Raw genomic sequence first — 19,775 nt, 5'->3', positions numbered from 1 at the left:
GCCAGGTTTTTAATACACAGAGGTAAACCCTGAAACTTCATTGTACTTAACTGGACTTTTATGTGATACCCAGTGGTGTCCAAAGTGCGGTTCGGGGGCCATGTGTGGCCTTTCGGGGTGATTTTATGTGGCCCGCATTCACAATACAAAAATGGAGCAAATTTGATTTTCCAACTTGAGGTTGGAGATTAATGCAGAAAAATTTTAATTTTCAGAAAAGATACTGATAAATTCACATCAACATTTGTTAGTAATGTTTTACACTTTTACTTTAAGGTCACAGTAATTAGAAATGTTAGTTTTGAATCATTGCTGGTAGTTTTTCTTGTGCCTTTTAAACAAGCTAGAAGAGTCTTTATTAATGTCAGTTTAATAAAGACGAGGCCTTCTTCTGTTTGTGTGACCTCAGAGTTCGGTTCCTCCTCGGCGGTCGACATGGAGACTTTAAGTTCATGCCGCCACCAGGCTACGCGCCGTGTTACGAGGCCCTGCTGCCCAGGGAGAGGATGCGCATCGAACCCATCAAGGAGTACAAGCATGACTTCGACGGTGTGCGCAACCTTCTGGGTCCAACACTGTCCCTCACTCACACCTCATTCACCCCCTGCCCAGTGGACACGGTGCAGGTACCGCTGTTCGGTCAGGACACACCATCATTTACCAGTTTCTTGTTCCCTGATTGCTAGCTTCATATTTTCTGCTTAGATTGTGTTGCCACCACATCTGGAGCGTATCAGAGAGAAGCTGGCAGAGAACATCCACGAGCTTTGGGCGGTGACTCGCATTGAGCAGGGCTGGACCTACGGCAGCGTAAGTACAATCTCAGCCACTGTGAGAGTGATCTCACACCCATATTGGTCCAGTAGATTTGGTCCAATTTGGACCAAAGTTGTAACATTTGTTACATTTTCGGGTTGTGTGTCCTCTTTCTCTCTGCAATGTGTCCAACAATTCAAACTAATTGAAAAACCTGTTCACCTCCTCGCCTGTGGGAACGCTGCATCAAAAAGACACTGAGCACAACTTTCTTTTTCATAAACTGTAATCAAAAATTAACTTGTGTCAGATTTCATTGGTTGAAGGATTTCTCTTTTGTCCTCAGTAAAAGACCACGACACATTTCTCCTGCGAGCGCTAAACTAGCGCGTTTGTTTTTGTTGTATTTATCCAGAGTGCTCTGAGCTGCAGTCCGCTTGCTGCTTTTGGAGCGTTCTCCATTTAAGATGTATCTAAGGATATTTTCACTTCTGATAGTCCAGAAGTGAGGGAATACAAAGTTGCAACATTTGTTACATTTGCAGCTGTTGCCGTTATCGTTCTCATGGCATTGAGTCAAACAAACCAAACTCTTTGAAAGACCTGTTTCTCTCCTCGCCTGTGGGGGCGCTGCACCAAGAACCACTGAAGGAAACAAGTCAAAAAACTCTGAAGAAGATACTCAGCACAAAATGTAAAGAAAAATTTAGTTGCATCAGATTTTAGCATTTGTAGGATTTCTCTTTTGTCTTTAGTAAAATACTATGAGGTATTTCTCCAGCTAGTGCTACACTACCTTGTTTGTTTTGGTTGTATTTACCCAGAATGTAGTTCACTTCCTGGTTTTGGAGCGGACTGCGGTCCGCTTGGTGTTCACATGCATTCGAACCGCACCAGAGTTAACTTCAACCGAACTGAGGCCGAGGTTTGTAGCTGGACCAGTTTGCTTTTTGTTCCCAATCAGAGTTTGATTAGCATCCATACCTCCCCAAGCGAACCGGACTTTCTAGACAAACCAATTCTAGTTTAATTAAAGTGGACTAAACACTCATCTTTAAGTATTTAAATAATTCCTGAAACACTGACATGTAGATCCAGTTAATAACATGTCAAGTTATGTTTTGTTTATCTGGCTTAATATGAAACCACTATAAAAAGACTGATTTATGAGTCAAAATACATACAAAACCATCCATGAATTCTTCCCAACTGTAGTTCTCTTTCTTTGTACCATAATTCTGTGTTTCTCCACAGTTCAGGGATGACAATAAGAAACTCCATCCTTGTTTGGTGGATTTCCAAAGTCTTCCCGAACCAGAGAAGAACTACAACCTGCAGATGTCAGGGGAGACTCTCAAGTGAGTTTGAACTTTGCTGATCAGGTTGTGTCCAAATCAGGAATTATGTACCTCATAATTCCTCTGAATTAATGTTTCCTACAGGACTCTACTGGCTTTGGGTTGCCATGTTGGCATGGGGGATGAGAAAGCAGAAGAAAACCTCAAGAAGATCAAGCTCCCCAAGACGTACAGAATCAAATCCATATCTCTATTAGCAGTGGTGGGCACAATCCTGCTAATCCTTTAACACGCTAATAACTTAGCTGGTTTTTTTGTTTAGCAATTTTGAAAACACTTAGCGCACTTAGCTTCCTCTAAATTATGTTTTCAGGGTAAATTCAAAAGTGCTAATTTGCTTGGCTGTTTTGTAAACTTCCCAACCAAAGCCCTATCATGGTCACTTAGCCAGCAGAGTTAGCAATACTCAACAACTTTAAAACTGAAAGCATGAGTGAAAGGTCTGTTCCAAAGAAAGTAACAAATTTGACCCTGTCGGGTGATATACAACGTTATACCAAATGTTGTGCCATTGACAAATGGTTGGTATCAACACAGTTGAATTTAGCATTTTAATCAATCAGTCAAGTATATCTGTATAGCACATTTCAGTAATGAGGCAGTTCATAGTGCTTTTATGTCATAAAAACAGAACAAGAAAACAAGATACAGTCAGTAATTAAGAAACCAGTAACAAATATTACATTTTTTTCCATTTATTTAAGTTAAAAATCAACTGTAAACATGTGGGGTTTTAGCCTTAATTTAAAGGAACTCCGCTTTAGCATTAGCATCTGCTAAATACTATGTTGGTATAGCGCTTTAGCCTTAGCAGAACTAATGCTTATTATTAGTGCTTTATGGTTAGCAGAGCTAGCATTTTAGCTAGTGGTGCCCTCCACTGTCTGTTTGCATATAAACTGTTGGATAATCTGTTCTGTTGGCCTGAACATGAGTTTCTCTGTTCGTCAGCTATGTGATGTCCAACGGCTACAAACCCGCACCTCTCGACCTCAACCACGTCAAACTCACACCGAACCAGAACCAGCTTGTGGAGAAGTTGGCAGAAAATGGGCATAATGTTTGGGCGAGGGACCGGGTACGCCAAGGATGGACCTACAGCATTGTGCAGGTGAAACTGTTTCCAATCTTTTAGCTCTAATGTTCAAACAGCCACTCCAAGACCCAGAGTTTCACAATGAAATTCCTACTCTACAACTTGTAGGATATCGTGAATAAGCGAAACCCTCGTTTGGTACCATACAACCTGCTGGACGAGAGAACGAAGAAAACCAACCGAGACAGCGTTAACAACGCTGTCCGCACACTCATTGGCTACGGCTACAACATTGAGCCTCCAGATCAAGAGAGCAGTAAGTTGGTTCAACTTGTTATTGACTCTTTGCACGTGACGTCACTCTCTTCAAAACTCCGCTCACTCCGCCATGATAGACGTCAAAACAACCAGTGCGTTCCTTTAAATAAAACTAGTCTATAAAGAGACGTTTGTAACCTAATATCACTTCTATTTAGTTGAATTCAATTTAAAAATAGCCATAGGGTGCTGCGCGGTGGGCTGCACAAAACTTGTAATTTTATTTTATAACTTTTAATGAGGAAATATACGGCGGCGATGGATAGCAGCCGTCAATCATTATAACTGTCAGCCCTCGGTGTAATCCCGGATTAGCAATGAACACATTTTACAAGGTAATAAGGTTAATGTTCATATGCTTAATAAGCAAATATGATTAGAAAGATATAAAATATCTCATTATGGAAAAGGTACACCGCGTCTATCCATTCGTAACCATGGAGACAGTGCCGCATGTATGGAAAAAAACTAGTTAGCATCTCGTCCTCTGCACGTTTTTAAGGCTCCTCCGGTGTATAGGGGAAACGTAATTTATAACAAAATGATATAAATGTGGTGTGAATTCAGGCAAAGTCGCTAATTTGATTAACACGTCAGGAAGGAGGAAGTATGGTCCGGTTTCTAAGCTAGCTGTTCCCAGTTTTTGTAAATACCTCCGTCCATGAGCCCCAACCAGGTGTGTTACGTTCACAGACAAATTAGCTCGACTCGAACAAGAAGAAGCCATGAATAAACTGGCAAAGAGAACTTGGGAAAACAATTTCAGTCGCTCAGTTCAATACTCCCGTCCCCCACTTAAAAACGTCCAACATGGGGCCTTGAATGATTAAGCGGCGTAGTTGTAAAGGTTCAATAAGAATCCCTCATTTTCCTTTGATGTCTCACCTGTTTGCTTTGACGCTGCAGCTGGCCAGGGCCTTGAGAACATTCGCGGGGACAAGGTCCGCATCTTCAGGGCGGAGAAGTCCTACGCCGTCACCCAAGGGAAGTGGTACTTTGAGTTTGAAGCCCTAACAATCGGAGAGATGAGAGTGGGCTGGGCCCGTCCCTGTGTCCGCTCCGATACTGAGCTTGGAGCCGATGAACTGGCTTACGTCTTCAATGGCAACAAGGTCAGTCTGTGTCTTCAGTTTAATCCAGTTTAATCCATATCAGAGTGTAAAAATCATACGAACAGGAGATATAAGGGTCTGTTTCATTCAATTGTTTTTGTATCAAGCTTTAAAGGAGAGCTATTGTGCTTCCTTGAATGAGTGAGGATATGGGGTAAATTCTTAGTCTGGTCAGTTTTAGGGTTTCTTGTCACTTTAAATCCAAATAAGCTACTGCTGGAGCTCAACTTGGGTTGCCAGGTGACGGACAAAGTTCTGTTGGGGTTGCTAGGTAACGGGCAGCGCCTGCTGATTACACTCCTTGCACTCAGAAGGTTTTTAAAATGCTCCAGACTCCAAAAGTCCTTAACTTATTACCAAAAAAAACGACTGTATGTATTTTTTATATGCTTGGCCTGATTTTAGAAGCAGGTGAGACTCACGTGGAGGTACTAAAATGTGCAAAATGTCAGTTTTGCCTAATAGGTCGCCTTTAAGTAATGCACAATCCACTGAAATAAACCACATTGATACAATTGGAATATAATGAATATTCTTTATCTTTTTTATTAACAGTTTCTCTTACAAAAAATTCTAAGTGTTACTTTTAAATAGGAGGTGTACATTAATATGTTGTTAAATCTTTTTCTGCATCATTTGAATTGAACTTTTTATACATATACAGTGATTTTCTTATGTTTTTCCTGGGTCTTTTTTTCTTTTGCATTTACTATTTCTACAGTTCAGTTAAAGTAATTAAAAAATAAATAAATCCCAGACCGTAGTAACAAAGACAGAGATGGCTGGTGAATTTTCGGTTGTTTGTTATTGTAAAGTTTTGATGTTTTCCAGGCCCAGCGTTGGCACGTCGGTAACGAGCCGTTCGGTCGGCAGTGGCAGTCCGGTGACGTCGTCGGCTGCATGATCGACCTGAATGAGATGAACATCATGTTCACGCTCAACGGGGAAATGCTGATCAGCGACTCCGGCTCGGAGATGGCTTTCAAAGACATAGAAGTTGGGGAAGGTGATTTTATAAATCAAGAAAAAATAAATTAAGATTCAGATTCTGGCAAAGTAAGGAATCGTCAGTCCTACAGGATGTTGCTCAGCTGTTTCAGTTTTGAGTGAAAGAAATTAAAAATTTATTAATTACAGAATGTTTTGTTTACATTTTAAAGTTCACACTTTGTAATGTAGATCCTAAATTATAGAATCAGCCTGAAAATTTTATTTCTAAAACAAATATCAACACACATCTGATTCTGCAAATAAATCTGCTGAGGTTTATCCTTCCTTCTATCCTTCCTTCTGTCCTTTATTGTTTTCTTTCTTGTTCCCTTATTTCATTCAGTATTTTCTAATTTCTTTCCCGCTTCCTTCCTTCCTATTCTGTCCTTTCCTTCTCATCTTGTCTCTTTACCACCTTCTTTCTGTTCTTTGTTCTTTCCTTTCTTCCTTCCTTCTTTTCTATCTTCTGTCCTTTCCTTCTTTTTGTGTCTTTCCTTCCTTTTGCTCTTCTTTCCCATCTTGTGTCCTTCTTTCCTTCTTTGTCCTCTTTCTTCCTTCTGTCACTCCTTTCTTCTCTGTGTTCTTTCCTTTTTATTTTCTTTCCTTCTTTCCCTTCATATTTTGTGTCCTTTTTTCCTTCTGAAACTATTAAAAGCTGAATCTGAAACAATCTGTACATTTTACCTGAAGTTTTTACAAAAAAAACCTCCTAAATGTTGGAACCTAAACAATGAAGAAAGCTGTATTTTTATCACTCAAGTCATTTAGTGATCAAAAAGCCAAAGCAGCTACACCAGATTAAAGCAGCCACATCAATATCCTCTAAATCTGTGGTTCTGTATTTTATACATTTTGTTTGTAGCCTCCTGATCTTTATTTTTGTGTTTTCTTTCCCGGCAGGTTTCATCCCGGTGTGCGCCCTCGGCCTGTCTCAGATCGGCAGGATCAATCTCGGTCAGAACGTCAGCAGCCTGAGATATTTTGCCATCTGTGGCCTTCAGGAAGGATTCGAACCGTTTGCCATCAACATGAAGCGAGACATCACCATGTGGTTCAGCAAGAGTTTGCCGCAGTTCGTCCCCGTTCCCACGGACCACCACCACATCGAGGTCATTCAAACTTAGTAAAGCTTTAACTTTAAATCTAAACAATATTTAGGTTCTGCTGGAGAATGTGTCCATTTGTAGAATATTCACTGAACACCGATCTAAGCTCCACTGGTAGCATTGTCACTGCACGATCTGCTTAAACATTACCTCATACTCATCACAGACCAGAAAATATATTTATTTTTACTAAAAAATCACTTTTTCATGAAATTAACTAAATGCTAGTTTAGTTAATTTAGTTAATGTTTTGTTGTACTGTACAAAACATTAGTATATTACTGTATTTTTCTTCATGTTTGATTATTGTACACCGGCACATACATTTACTAGATTTTTCTCTTTTCAGAAGCAGTCTTGCAAATTGCAGTTAAACTGTTTTTATCTTTATTTCTTATTTTCTTTATATCACATAGTATTTTTACAAAATGAAAAATAATTAAGAACGAACAGAATGAAGTGAAAGCTGTGGATAAAACAGGAAAGGTCACGCCACCAGCTCGGGTGCATTTAAGATATTTAAAACACAAAACTAATCAATACACTGCAAAAAAATACAATCTTACCAAGCATTTTTGGTTTAATTTCTTGTGCAAATAACTTGGTACGCTTGAAATAAGAAAAAAGTAACTTTTCAGCAAGATGCAGGAGCTTGTTTTAGGTAAATAATTAGTTAATATTAATAAAAAGTTTGAATTCCACTGTTAGAATATTCCTCTGAGCCGTTACTTAGCAACCCCAGCCTGTTACCTAGCAACCCAGTTCTAGTTCCACTGGCTGGTTATTTCACTTATAACATGGGAAACGTGTTTTGTTATAACTGAAATAATCAACTAGTGGAACTAGTTTTTAGTCAATATTAAAGAATTATTGAGTTAAAACAAGCTCCTATATCTTGCTGAAAAGTTACTTGTAATTTAGTTTTGTCTTATTTCAAGTGTAATAATATTTTTGCACTAGAAAGTAGACCAGTTTTTTCAGTGTAATCATTGGTGTTGACTGATATGAAGTGCTATTGTCGACCAGCTCTGATAATATTTACACTAAAGTCATGTTCTAAGTCTGCCACTGTGCCGAAGGAGGTTTCTGTAGAAAACGAGAAGGACACCATGTCGGAAAAGGGGAAGAAAAAAGGGTAAAATTTCAAGTTATTTTATTATCAAAGACTTTTAGATTAAAGGGGATCTATTATGGAAAATTAACATTTTGTATGTTTTTATACTTTCATTCTGGTTTCTACTGCTTCTAAAAATATCCCAAGAGCTTAAAAAAACCACCCAGTCATTTCTGGCAATAAGTAAATATTTTTGGTGTTTGGAAAATGAACCATCTGTAAGCCTCAGTCGTAATAAATCTGTGACTGAGTTATAAGAAAACACTATTTTCACACTAAGAAAATAAAGTTACGAGAATAAAGTTCTAAAATTATGAGAACAAAGTCAAACAAACATTAAGTCGACATAATATGAGCATAGTCATATCTTGAGAATAAATTTTTAATATTTAGAAAAAATAAAGTCACAATTTTATGAGAATAAAGTCACAAGATTTGGAGGATCGTAATATTGTGACTATTCCTGTGATCTTAATTTTCATAAGACTTTCCTCTCGTGAGCTTTATTACAGCTTTATTTTCATAATTTTATGACTTTATTCTTGAAATTATTTTTTTTTTACTGTCTTAGCATGGCCTTGTACTTTGTCATACAATTCGGCACAGACAGTCTGTTACCTAGCAACCCAAGCTGAGCTCCAGCACGTTTGGTCAGCTGTTTGCACTGTACAATGGTGCATGCTTTGTCTTTTCCAGAAACCACTTGCTGAATTCTTGTTGGTTGTGTAGAAGGCTCTACTTCTGCTTTTCAAAGACGTACGGTTGTATAATTGGGCATCTGTTTGCAGCCATTTTTACGTACGATTGTAAAAGTTGAGTTTGGGGTGTGGCTACCAGCAGCTTATTTAGATTTAAAGTGACAAGACGCCCTAAAAAAAGTCATTCTGATAGGAGCACGATAATTTTAAGCAAAACATTTACCTGCAGGGTTTATGCTACATTTGGCATTACATTCCTTCTTTTCCACTGTGAACAACAGATTCTTCTCCAAAGCCAAGAAAGCTGCCATGACACCTCTTGCTCCTCCTCCTGCGCCTCCAATGGTCCCCCGATTAGTTGAAGATGTGGTCCCAGACGACCGAGACGACCCAGAAATCATCCTCAGTACCACCACTGTGAGGAAACCTCAAACTCTGTTGCTCATCTCCAGAGGAGAAGGTGAATAATTCACACATTTTCTTCTTCTCCTGTCAGTATTATTACTCGGTCAGGGTCTACGCCGGTCAGGAGCCGTCCTGCGTGTGGGTTGGCTGGGTCTCCCCTGACTACCACCAGTATGACCCCACCTTTGACCTCTCCAAAGTGCGCAACGTCACAGTGACTGTGGGAGATGATAAAGGCAACATTCATGACAGGTAAATGCATTAATATCAAAAAGAAAGTACACCCTCTTTCAGCTCTTAATACAGAATGTTATACAATTTTTACAGTTATTTAAATCCAACTTCAAAACACACAACAGGGGCCAACCTGTCATCATTTATTTGGTAAACATGAAACTGAAGTATGTTAAAACCTAAAAATGTTTCAGTAGCTTAAAGAGTCACATTTAGCAGTAATTTTTCTGTTTTGAGGAATTTCAGCCCACTTTTTTTTCCAAAGCACTGTTTAATTTCTTGGATCAAATCATCAGCACTTCATCATCATCACTTAAAAGTGACTATGAGGAGTTTATTATATACTGCGTTTAGCTTTCCCTCAACAAAACAAAGTAGATTTTGACCGAACACCTCAATCTGGGTCTCATCTGTCCAAACGTCATTGTTTCCATTAACTTGCAGCCGTGCTCTCATTTTCTTTTCAGACATGCTAGCTAACAATGTTAGGCACTGCTAGCTAAAGAGTAAGCTGTGCTAACCCTAAAGCACTAATCATAAACATTAGTTCTGCTAACGTTAACATGCGATGCTACACAAACACAGTATTTAGCTAATGCTAAAGCACTAAAAGGTCAATTCAGAATGTATAAGCAGTAAGTCTCAATTTAACTTTAACTTTATAATTTACTTGTTCTATAACAGCATTAGATATATAAATTTGTTCTCTGCTGTCCATGTTTTACTTTGTTTCTGTATATTGTTTTAACAAATAGAGAAAATGTGATGAGAGGAAATGGACCTGGTCCTTTAACAATTTTCAAAATAAAAGCATGACCATAAACATCTAACTATTAAGTTGGTTACAAAAACTTCAACACAGATGTTGAACTTTACTCAACTCAATATTTACAAAACAGCCAAATAAATTAGTATTTCGTTGATTAATTTAGTAAAAATTAGCTACAGCGCTAAACAAAAGATTAGCCTCACCGTTGGCGGATTAGCATAAGTTTGCCAACTACTAACTGCCATCTTAGATGAATCTTTCGGTTTTTTTCTCCTCATTAGGAAAAGAAAATAACAAGATCAAAAATCTGTGATATGATTGAAAATTATTTGAATTTTATTTAACATCTGTACATTCAGACTTTGTATGTTAAATCGTGTATTTTGAAAATATCTTGTGAATATTTCTAAATTATCTCCACAAATGAGTGATTTTGATTGCAAAAAAAAAATCACAAAATCCTGGAGGGACTGATCAGTTTCAAAACATGTTCAATATTATTTAATTATAAGACGTACTTATCAGATGCAGACACAAGCATTTATTAATATTTCAACAGTTTGTTAATGGGTTTTATAAATACCTTTAGTCACAACCGGCCCTTTAAGAACATTCATGATCTTGAAATGGCCCGAAATGAAAATGAGTTTGACGACCCACCATTAGATGTTTCATTCCTAAAACTCTGAAACCATGCTTGTGTTTTCATGCCTGCAGCATGAAGCACAGTAACTGTTACATGGTGTGGGGGGGAGACCTGGTCAGCAACCAGCAGACTCGCTTCAGCCAGGAAGACATGGTGATTGGCTGCCTGGTCGACCTGGCAACGGGACTCATGACCTTCACGGCCAATGGAAAGGAGATCAACACCTTCTACCAGGTAAGAAAAGGATGGGATTCTAATGTTAGCTCTGGTAGTTTCCAGAAGGTTTTACCATTTCTCTCCTTCAGGTGGAGCCAAACACTAAACTCTTCCCTGCAGTTTTCATCCAACCCACCAATCAGAACATGGCTCAGCTGGAGCTGGGCAAACTCAAGGTGAGAGAAAAAGACTCACTTCAACCTCTGCTAACCAGAACTAAATATCCAATCGTATAGAAATCACAGATTTCAGGTTGAAGACCTAAATAAACTGGTTGCCTTTGGATTATATTGGTAACTAAGAACAATTGGAGGTTTTATTTTAAACTGGAAAGTAGAGTAAATGCAAGACCAATTATGGAAGAAATTTAATCATTTTTTTAAAAAATAAGTAAACAGCATTTTTCACAGACGTATAGATCACAAAGTCAAACAATTAAAACAAACAAAAGCATTAAGCAAAAACCTGTCTGAATAAAAATGTACTTAGTTGTTTCTTAAAGGGGCAGTGTTATGCAAAAGCAACTTTTTTGTGCTTTACATCAAGTTATATCATCCCCTCATCAAATCTTCCTGTTTTATGCATGTTTGAGAAATCCTTTACTCTCCATGGCAACCATTCAGCTATTCAAAATGCCTTCATGGACCAAGCTCCGCCTTCGTGGATGAAGCTCCTCCTCTAATCTGCAGTTTCCAGGTTTCTGTTTCAAAGAGCAGCTCCTTCAGACTAGCTAGCAGCAATTAGCAAACATTGTTAAAGGGTTAATAGAGGAGCCATATTGTGATGACTTCCTGAAGGCGGAGTTTCAGAAAGAGCAGAAGCTTCTTAAAGAGACAGAGGCCCAATTTCAAGGCGTTAAATCAGAAAATAATATTTCTTTTAAGTTGTATTTTATATATGTAGCATTTTTATAGTTACTTAATTGTGCTATAAAATGGCAACATAATACATAATACTGCTCCTTTAAAAGAGTCTGTCTCTCTTATTCCAGAACATCATGCCCATATCAGCAGCGATGTTCCGCAGCGAACGGATGAATCCCGTTCCCCAGTGTCCTCCCAGGCTGGACGTCCAGATGCTAACTCCAGTCATCTGGAGCCGTATGCCCAATAACTTCCTGAAACCGGAGGTGGGCAAAGTGAGCGAGCGACTGGGTTGGTCGGTGGAGTGTGTTGAACCTCTCATCATGATGGCCCTCCACATCCCAGAGGAAAACAGGTCAGAAAAGGGGCTTTAAAACATTAAAAACCACCTGTTAATTTAGCTTATTGTTTTTGTCAAATTACTTGTACTAAGTTGGGTGTCATGGTTAAGAGCTACATCGGAATAAGAGCATCGGCTGGGTTGCACACTGCTTATTTCTGGTATATCTTGTAGTACAAATATCCTAGTACACATGAGATGAGCTAAAATGAACTGACAAGTAACTTTTTAACAAATATACAAGCTTGTTTTAAGTCTATGATTCCACAAATCCACATTTTAGGGCAAAATGTGGATTTTTTTATATTTGAAAACAACCTTATTCTTCACTTTGGTCATTTTCCATCTGGGTAGAGGTTTTACAGAGAAACACTTCCCAAAAACAGTCGAACGTCTCGATTAAAGTTGTTTTCTTTCTTTGTTTCTTTTCCAGGTGTATTGACATCCTGGAGCTGTCGGAGCGCCTGGATCTCATGAAGTTCCACTACCACACGCTCATGCTGTACTGCGCTGTTTGTGCCCTTGGCAACAACCGAGTGGCTCACGCGTTGTGCAGCCACGTCGACGAGTCTCAGCTCTTCTACGCCACGGAGAACACGTACCTCCCCGGGCCTCTGCGCAGCGGCTACTACGACCTGCTGATCAGCATCCACCTGGAGTCGGCTAAGCGGGCGCGTCTGGGCACCAACAGGGAGTTCATCATCCCCATGACGGAGGAGACGCTCAGCATCAAGCTGTACCCTGACGTGAAGAAGGCCCATTCTCTGCCTGGCGTCGGACTCACCACCTGCTTACGCCCAAAGCTGCACTTCTCATCCGTCAACTTTGTCGGCACAAACCCAGATATTTACACTCTGAGTCCTGTTTTTCCTTTACAGGTAAAACACAAAAAAAACAAACAGAATGCGTTAGCAGATAAATGACAGGATGCAAATTATCGAATTAATGAGTTAATTGATCTTATCGGTCGACTAATGATTAATCGATAATCACCCACTTGAGTTTTCTATCGTTTTTTTCATAATTGCCTAACTGAAAAAACCCCCAAAAACTTTTAAAAATATTTTTGTCAACTGTGTTAAAAACTGAATGATATGACCCCAAAAAACCCAACTCATCCAAACGTATTGAAAAATGCAAATTTATGATTTGTTTTCATGATTCTAATTTCTGCAACTTTACGGTCAATGGAAACGCAGCCAGTGAGGAGGAGCTCAAACTTTATGGCCTTTGTGGCACATCAATCATTTTTGACTGAAGTTGACACTGCTCTGTCATGCAACGCTCTACAGGGGAAAATTAAAGAACTTGTTGAGTGTTTATATTTTACATGTAACTACATACAGTACATATGAAATATTTCTATTTTGAAATATACTTTATTTCAAAACAGAAATTTGGTGCATAAAGAGCATTTTTCATCCGAAACCAGACTCCATTTGAACAGTTTCTCTTTCCCGTTCTGGTATGGCCTTGCCTTCTTTATTTCTGTATCAACTCGCTTCACTGAGCTATGACCAGTGGCGCCCTCTACTGGATGGTGCCCAAACTACAACACTAAAAGAAGGTCTTAACTGAACATTATTAGTTAATAAAAAACTTTAATTCAATAAACCATTAAATCAATAATAGTAAATTAAGTGTATTCATCCGATTTGATGTTTTTGTTTGTTTTCCCCTCCAGGAGTTGAAAACCAGGGCCATTAGCATGGTAACAGAAGCTGTGCTGGACGGGAGCCAGGCGATGCGCGACCCAGTAGGGGGCAGCGTTGAGTTCCACTTCGTCCCGATCCTGAAGCTCATCAGCACGCTGCTCATCATAGGCATCTTCAACGACGAGGACACCAAGCACATCCTGAAGATGATCGATCCCAACGTCTTCAGCGGCAAAGAGGAGGAGGAAGAGGAAGGAGAAAACGCAGAAGAGGGAGAAGCCGCTGATGGAGAGAGCGAGGAGCAGAAGGAGGAGGAAGCGGCTGATGCAGAGCTTGAAGACGAGGGGGTAGGCGATGAGGAAGAGGAGCTGAAAGAGCTGAAGAAAGGAGAACAAGAGGGCGATCAGGCTGAGCCGAAGGAGGAAGGCGAGGAAGGCGGACATGAGGAGGAGGAGGTAAAAGGGGGAAAAGTGGATGGAGAGAAAGCAGAGGAAGAAAAGGAGGAAGAGGCAGTGGAAGCAGAAGCCAAAGAGGAAGAGGGGGCTCCAGAGGAAGGACTACTTCAAATGAAGCTGCCGGAGTCCGTCAAGCTGCAGGTGATTAGAGAGTCTCGCCTCTGATTGGACAGCCTGAATGTTATTGTTTACATCTGGAAATGCCGCGCATGCGTAAAACTCTGGAGGGCATAAAAGTGATTCTTTTACCCACCATCCACTGTAGCGACGCTGCCGCTGTAGAACAGCAACGTTAACTAAACAAAACCTGCAGGTATTAATTTGATCCAGTGCGCCTCAGCAAATGGAAAATAACGCAGAAAAACCTTAAAGAACAACTCAAAACCACTTTTTTCTCTCTGTCAGCTACGCTACACACAGACATGTTGCCATAGCAACTGACGACAACAATACTTTACATATCAGGATTCAACACCAAAAAACATGCAAACGTTTCCCACACAAAGAACATTCAGTCTGTAAGTTTTATGTTTTGATGTTTATTTTTTCTTTTACTATTGAGTGAAATTTAAACACCTGCTCTACCAATGATCTGCCAGAGTTTGGTGTGGGTCGCCTTTTTTCATTTTTTAACTGAACCACAGAAACACACAGAATTCCACATCTACATGTTAAGATTGTCAAAGTCAAGCGGTCAGCACCTGAAACTCTTGGTTTTTCTTTCCAGATGTGCACCCTTCTGCAGTACTTCTGCGACTGCGAGCTCAGGCACAGGGTGGAAACCATCGTTGCCTACTCGAACAACTTCGTTCAAGACGTCCAGAAGAACCAACGCGTGCGCTACAACCAGCTGATGAGAGCCTTCACCATGTCGGCCGCAGAGACCGCCCGCAAGACCCGCGAGTTCCGCTCACCGCCTCAAGACCAGGTACCAGCAGAAACAGAACCAGTTAGACAAACACCGGGCCTGGAGGAGGAGACTGAAATCAAGCGGAGAGTTTTAGAAGCTTTATAAAACTTATACGAGTTTTATAAGAGTTGTGTTGGTGGTGAAAATATTGTAGAAGTAGTAAAAAAAAGGTAGAAAATTGTAGTAAATTCAACTCTGGAAATGTTGCTCACAATGCTGGAGGGCAAAAACTGAACTCATAACTGACCTACATCACTCTTTGTTGCTATATTTTTTCTTAATTTAAACTTTTTCCTAACCTTATCATCTAATTGTTGTAGTGCTGATAATACCAAAGTACTGCGTCTCTTTTTTATACATATATCAGGCGTACATTTAATAATTAGCACCTATTTGGCTGATGTGTTTCTGTTACCGGCCTCAGACCTAGGGGAAATCTGGGCCGGCACAAGCGATGCACAGGCAGGATGCGCTGTGGATCTGTGAATGATGAGGAACAGACACGTTAATACATTGTGCCTGGCTCTGCTGGCAGCGGTTTATTATTAACTGCAACAATCTTAAACATTCAGTCATTCCATTTAAACACAAATATCAAACACAAATATCAAACTATCCTTGCTTTGAGAATATCACAAAACATCATAACATGGGGATAGTATTGATGTCAAAATACACTGTCATAGCCTTTAACTTCAAAACAGCTCAAAATACAATTGACCTCTTGGTTTACAATATTGTTAATAACCTGAGTAATACAAACAAATACTCTTGTAAAATAAAATAAAATGCAACATAATAACCCATTACATGTGTCTGTCTCTGAGTGTATATGTCTTTCATTGCAAAATAAACTTAATGTTCATCAAAATAATAACTTCCCATCACCAAAGACAGTAATAAATCTAATGCCCATTCATACCTTCAGCCATTGGCTCAGATACAAAAAGTAAACATAAAACGGACACTATATTCTCTTTCACATACACATCTGTACATCCCATGTGCTCTCTGTAATCAAGCCGTTAAAGAACTACTAGCGGTAGCCATTATTCGACTCGACAAAACAAAACAAATACTTATTAGAACTCGGATCAAGTTCTCTCAAAATGTTACTATAATGTCACAGACAGTTCACATTACTTTCAACATCTTTAAGAATGTTTAGGAATAGTTATAAATAGTACCTGTGAATGATGAGGAACAGACACGTTAATACGTTGTGCCTGGCTCTGCTGGCAGCGGTTTATTATTAACTGCGCATGCGCGGGCAGAGACTATAGACGTTTCCTCGTTTGTTCATTCACTCACAGTAGCGCCCTCTACTGACTAGGTGGTCATCGACATGAGTCAGTAAATGTTAGAAAGTTGTTCTAATCATCTTAAAATAAAATAATCTTTTCAAAAATGGGGGTGTCTGTTTTAGTAAAACATTAATTTCTAGACCCACTACATTTCCATCTCCCATTTAGTGCATTAACTTATTTTTTGTAAAAATCCCCATAAAAACCTCAAGTGAGTGTAAAAAACCTTTTCTCTAAAATTGAGGAACTTTTTTTTAATTTTCAGTTTCCATCAAACTTTTCTAATGTGATACTTCAAAATGTCCTTAAAAATGAAAACGCTGCTGTAGTTGGAATAAAACTCTTTCACATAGGTGAAGCTTTTTTGGTATTTTATTTTGTATTTTTTTTAGATTGCCTGGAGTAGTTATGAATTATCAGTAACAGTTTTATACATCTAGGGCAAAACAAAACAAGGTTTTTACTAGAAAACTTGTCATTTATCCAGCGACCCGTCGTGTTTTTGAGTTAAAAATGCTTAAAGTTGACAGGAAACGTTAAACTATCACTTAATAATTATGTGCTATTAAGAGATTGGAAGATTAATATCTGAACACAAACTATAAAATCTTAAAAAAGGCAAACATTTTAAAAAGACTTAAATAAATAAGCAATAGTTAGCCTGGTGGGGGCACAAATAAAGCCTGGTGCCCCGCCAGGCTTATAATACACTGGGGGAAACCCTGCAAAATATTAATGAGAATTATACTAATTTGAGTTGTATTTTGGAGAAAACTAAAACTGTTTTTTGTTGTAAAATTAAAAATTTGACAGTGTAGACCTGCATTTGTAAAATATTCAAATCCAAGATGGATGAGTTTACTTGTTCTAATGCCAAAAGGAGAATAAAAATCTCAAGCTACATTGTATTTTTAAAGGATTCTTGTTAGTTTTATGTTCATCCAGTCCAGATTTAATGATGACTTGAAGTATTTTAGTCCAGGTTGGCAAAATGGAGTCCAGATTTCCAAATCTGTGAAACAAAAAGCCCCATAACTACAAATCAGATGCCAACTTTAGGCTTCTTAAAGAGATCATTGTGGCACGCTCACATTGTTTATGAATCGCTTATCGCTCGTCTCACTCCCTTTTTATTTTAAATTAACATCCAAAAGGATCTACAATAATTTGTTGTATGGATAGTTTACTGTTGCATAGAAAAACAATTAAATAAAAACTATAATTTTTGTGATCTTAGTTTCTGTAAAAATCTTTTTTGTCTTGTGTGTACTTTTGGTTTGGAGATTTTGGCCAACATGACAAAGTTTGGACACCCATAAACATGCTAACCTTAATACAAAATGATGCTAATGTGTTTCTCCCACTTTGCGGCTCTTATAGGTAATTTTACTGACCAACTTTAAACATGGTCCAGAGGATGAAGACTGTCCTGTTCCTGAGGACGTGAGAGAAACGCTGGTGAATTTCCACAACGACATCCTGCTTCATTGTGGTGAGAAGTTCTTCCTATTGGTGTCTTCAAAAGTTGATTGCGTTTGTCAATTAGAATTTCAATTTTCAGTTACAAAAGTTGCCATTTCTTGCAAAACAGCAATACAAATGCTAATCCATCCATCCATCCATCTTCTTCCGTTTATCTGTGGTCGGGTTGCGGGGGTAGCAGCTTCAGAAGGGAGGCCCAGACTTCCCTCTCCCAAGCCACTTCTTCCAGCTCCTCCGGAGGAATCCCAAGGCGTTCCCAGGCCAGCCGAGAGACATAGTCCCTCCAGCGTGTCCTGGGTCTTCCCCGGGGCCTCCTCCCGGTGGGACGTGCCCAGAATACCTCTCCAGGAGGCATCCTGACCAGATGCCCCTCAACTGGCCCCTCTCGACGTGAAGGAGCAGAGGCTCTACTCTGAGTCCCTCCCGGATGACTGAGCTTCTCTCTAAGGGAGAACCCAGCCACCCTGTGGAGAAAACCCATTTCGGCCGCTTGTATCCGCGATCTCGTTCTTTCGGTCATGACCCAAAGCTCATGACCATAGATGAGGGTGGGAATGTAGATCGACCGGTAAATCGAGAGCTTCGCTTTTTGGCTCAGCTCTCTCTTCACCACGACGGACCGGTACAGCGCTCGCTTGATGGCAGACGCTGCACCAATCCGCCTGTCGATCTCCCGCTCCCTTCTTCCCCCATTCGTGAACAAGATCCCGAGATATTTGAACTCCTCCACTTGGGGCAGGACACCCCGCCCCTGACCCGGAGAAGGCACTCTACCCTTTTCCGTCTCAAGACCATGTCCTCGGATTTGGAGGCACTGATCGCCATCCCAGCCGCTTCACACTCGGCTGCGAACCGCTCCAGCGAGAGCTGCAGATCACGTCCCGATGAAGCCAAAAGGACCACATCATCCGCAAAAAGCAGAGATGCAATCCTAAGGCCACCAAAACGGATCCCCTCAACACCCTGGCTGCGCCTAGAAATTCTGTCCATAAAAGTAATGAACAGAATCGGTGACAAAGGGCAGCCCTGGCAGAGTCCAACTCTCACCGGAAACGAGCCCGACTTACTGCTGGCAATGCGGACCAGACTCTGACACCGGTCGTACAGGGACCTGACAGCCCGTATCAAGGAGCCCGGTACCCCATACTCCCGGTGAACCCCCCACAGGGCTCCCCGAGGGACACGGTCCAACGCCTTCTCCAAGTCCACAAAATACATGTAGACTGGTTGGGCGAACTCCCAGAACCCTCCAGGACCCTGCTGAGGGTGTAGAGCTGGTCCAGTGTTCCTCGACCAGAACCAGAATCACACTGCTCTTCCTGAATGCTAATCCATATTATATATATCCTAATGTTTTACATGAAGCCAATGGAGGAAGAGGAGTGTTCAGGGAGTGTTTAAAATAAAACAGTAAAACATACAGCAGTGGTGCTTATATTCCCTCAAAGCAGACACCCGTGGCTACGTTTTGATGCAAAAATAATTTCTCTACAGTGAAATTTGTAGAATCAGGAGGATTTTGGTTGTGAAAAAAACAGCAAAGTTAGAAAAAGCCTCAGTTGCTAGAGGGCGCCAAAGCATTCTGAAAAACTGAAAACGGCCAAAAATCTGCATGAAATTTAAATTGTGATTTCAGAAAAACCACAAGAGATATGAAAAAGCTGAATCATTTGAAGATAGCAGAACATCTTGTGACTTGTTTAAAAGTTGAATGGAGATTCTAGGTTGAAGTAGGCAGAAGTGGTAAGCTGTCAAAGAGTGCAGTTTGCTGAATTTTGTGGAATGTCTATTCATTTCAATGGAGCTGCATTTTTTCCATAAAAGTTAAAATATTTAAAATGCTGTAAACGCTGAAATGACCAAACGATATATGAGACGTCTCCAGAACGAGGTGAATGTTTTGAGATATAAGTTGCTGAAATAAGTTGAAGTATGAAGAAGTTGTTAAGTGAAGAAAAATGTCTGGAAGACAGAATAATGAGAAAGAAAACCACAATATTGATTGATT

General features: G+C 39.9%; 1 protein-coding gene across 1 annotated transcript in view; it reads left to right on the top strand.

Annotated features, from left to right (window-relative positions):
* ryr1b (ryanodine receptor 1b (skeletal)) overlaps positions 1-19,775 on the top strand; it is a 119,463-nt gene that overhangs the window by 33,393 nt on the left and 66,295 nt on the right. Inside the window, exons 20-38 of the mRNA XM_044120336.1 lie at positions 410-626; positions 706-810; positions 2,011-2,114; positions 2,199-2,282; positions 3,066-3,225; positions 3,319-3,466; positions 4,375-4,580; positions 5,412-5,586; positions 6,471-6,679; positions 7,726-7,811; positions 8,770-8,905; positions 8,985-9,145; positions 10,614-10,776; positions 10,848-10,934; positions 11,750-11,976; positions 12,395-12,839; positions 13,646-14,212; positions 14,799-14,999; positions 17,666-17,777. Coding sequence (XP_043976271.1) covers positions 410-626; positions 706-810; positions 2,011-2,114; positions 2,199-2,282; positions 3,066-3,225; positions 3,319-3,466; positions 4,375-4,580; positions 5,412-5,586; positions 6,471-6,679; positions 7,726-7,811; positions 8,770-8,905; positions 8,985-9,145; positions 10,614-10,776; positions 10,848-10,934; positions 11,750-11,976; positions 12,395-12,839; positions 13,646-14,212; positions 14,799-14,999; positions 17,666-17,777 — 3,593 coding nt within the window. The remainder of the gene's footprint in view (positions 1-409; positions 627-705; positions 811-2,010; positions 2,115-2,198; positions 2,283-3,065; positions 3,226-3,318; positions 3,467-4,374; positions 4,581-5,411; positions 5,587-6,470; positions 6,680-7,725; positions 7,812-8,769; positions 8,906-8,984; positions 9,146-10,613; positions 10,777-10,847; positions 10,935-11,749; positions 11,977-12,394; positions 12,840-13,645; positions 14,213-14,798; positions 15,000-17,665; positions 17,778-19,775) is intronic.

Source organism: Gambusia affinis, linkage group LG06 (assembly GCF_019740435.1).
Source record: "Gambusia affinis linkage group LG06, SWU_Gaff_1.0, whole genome shotgun sequence".
Taxonomy (NCBI): domain Eukaryota; kingdom Metazoa; phylum Chordata; class Actinopteri; order Cyprinodontiformes; family Poeciliidae; genus Gambusia; species Gambusia affinis.
The sequence above is the reverse complement of the archived record's forward strand: the minus strand, read 5'-3'. Positions and strand labels throughout refer to the sequence as shown.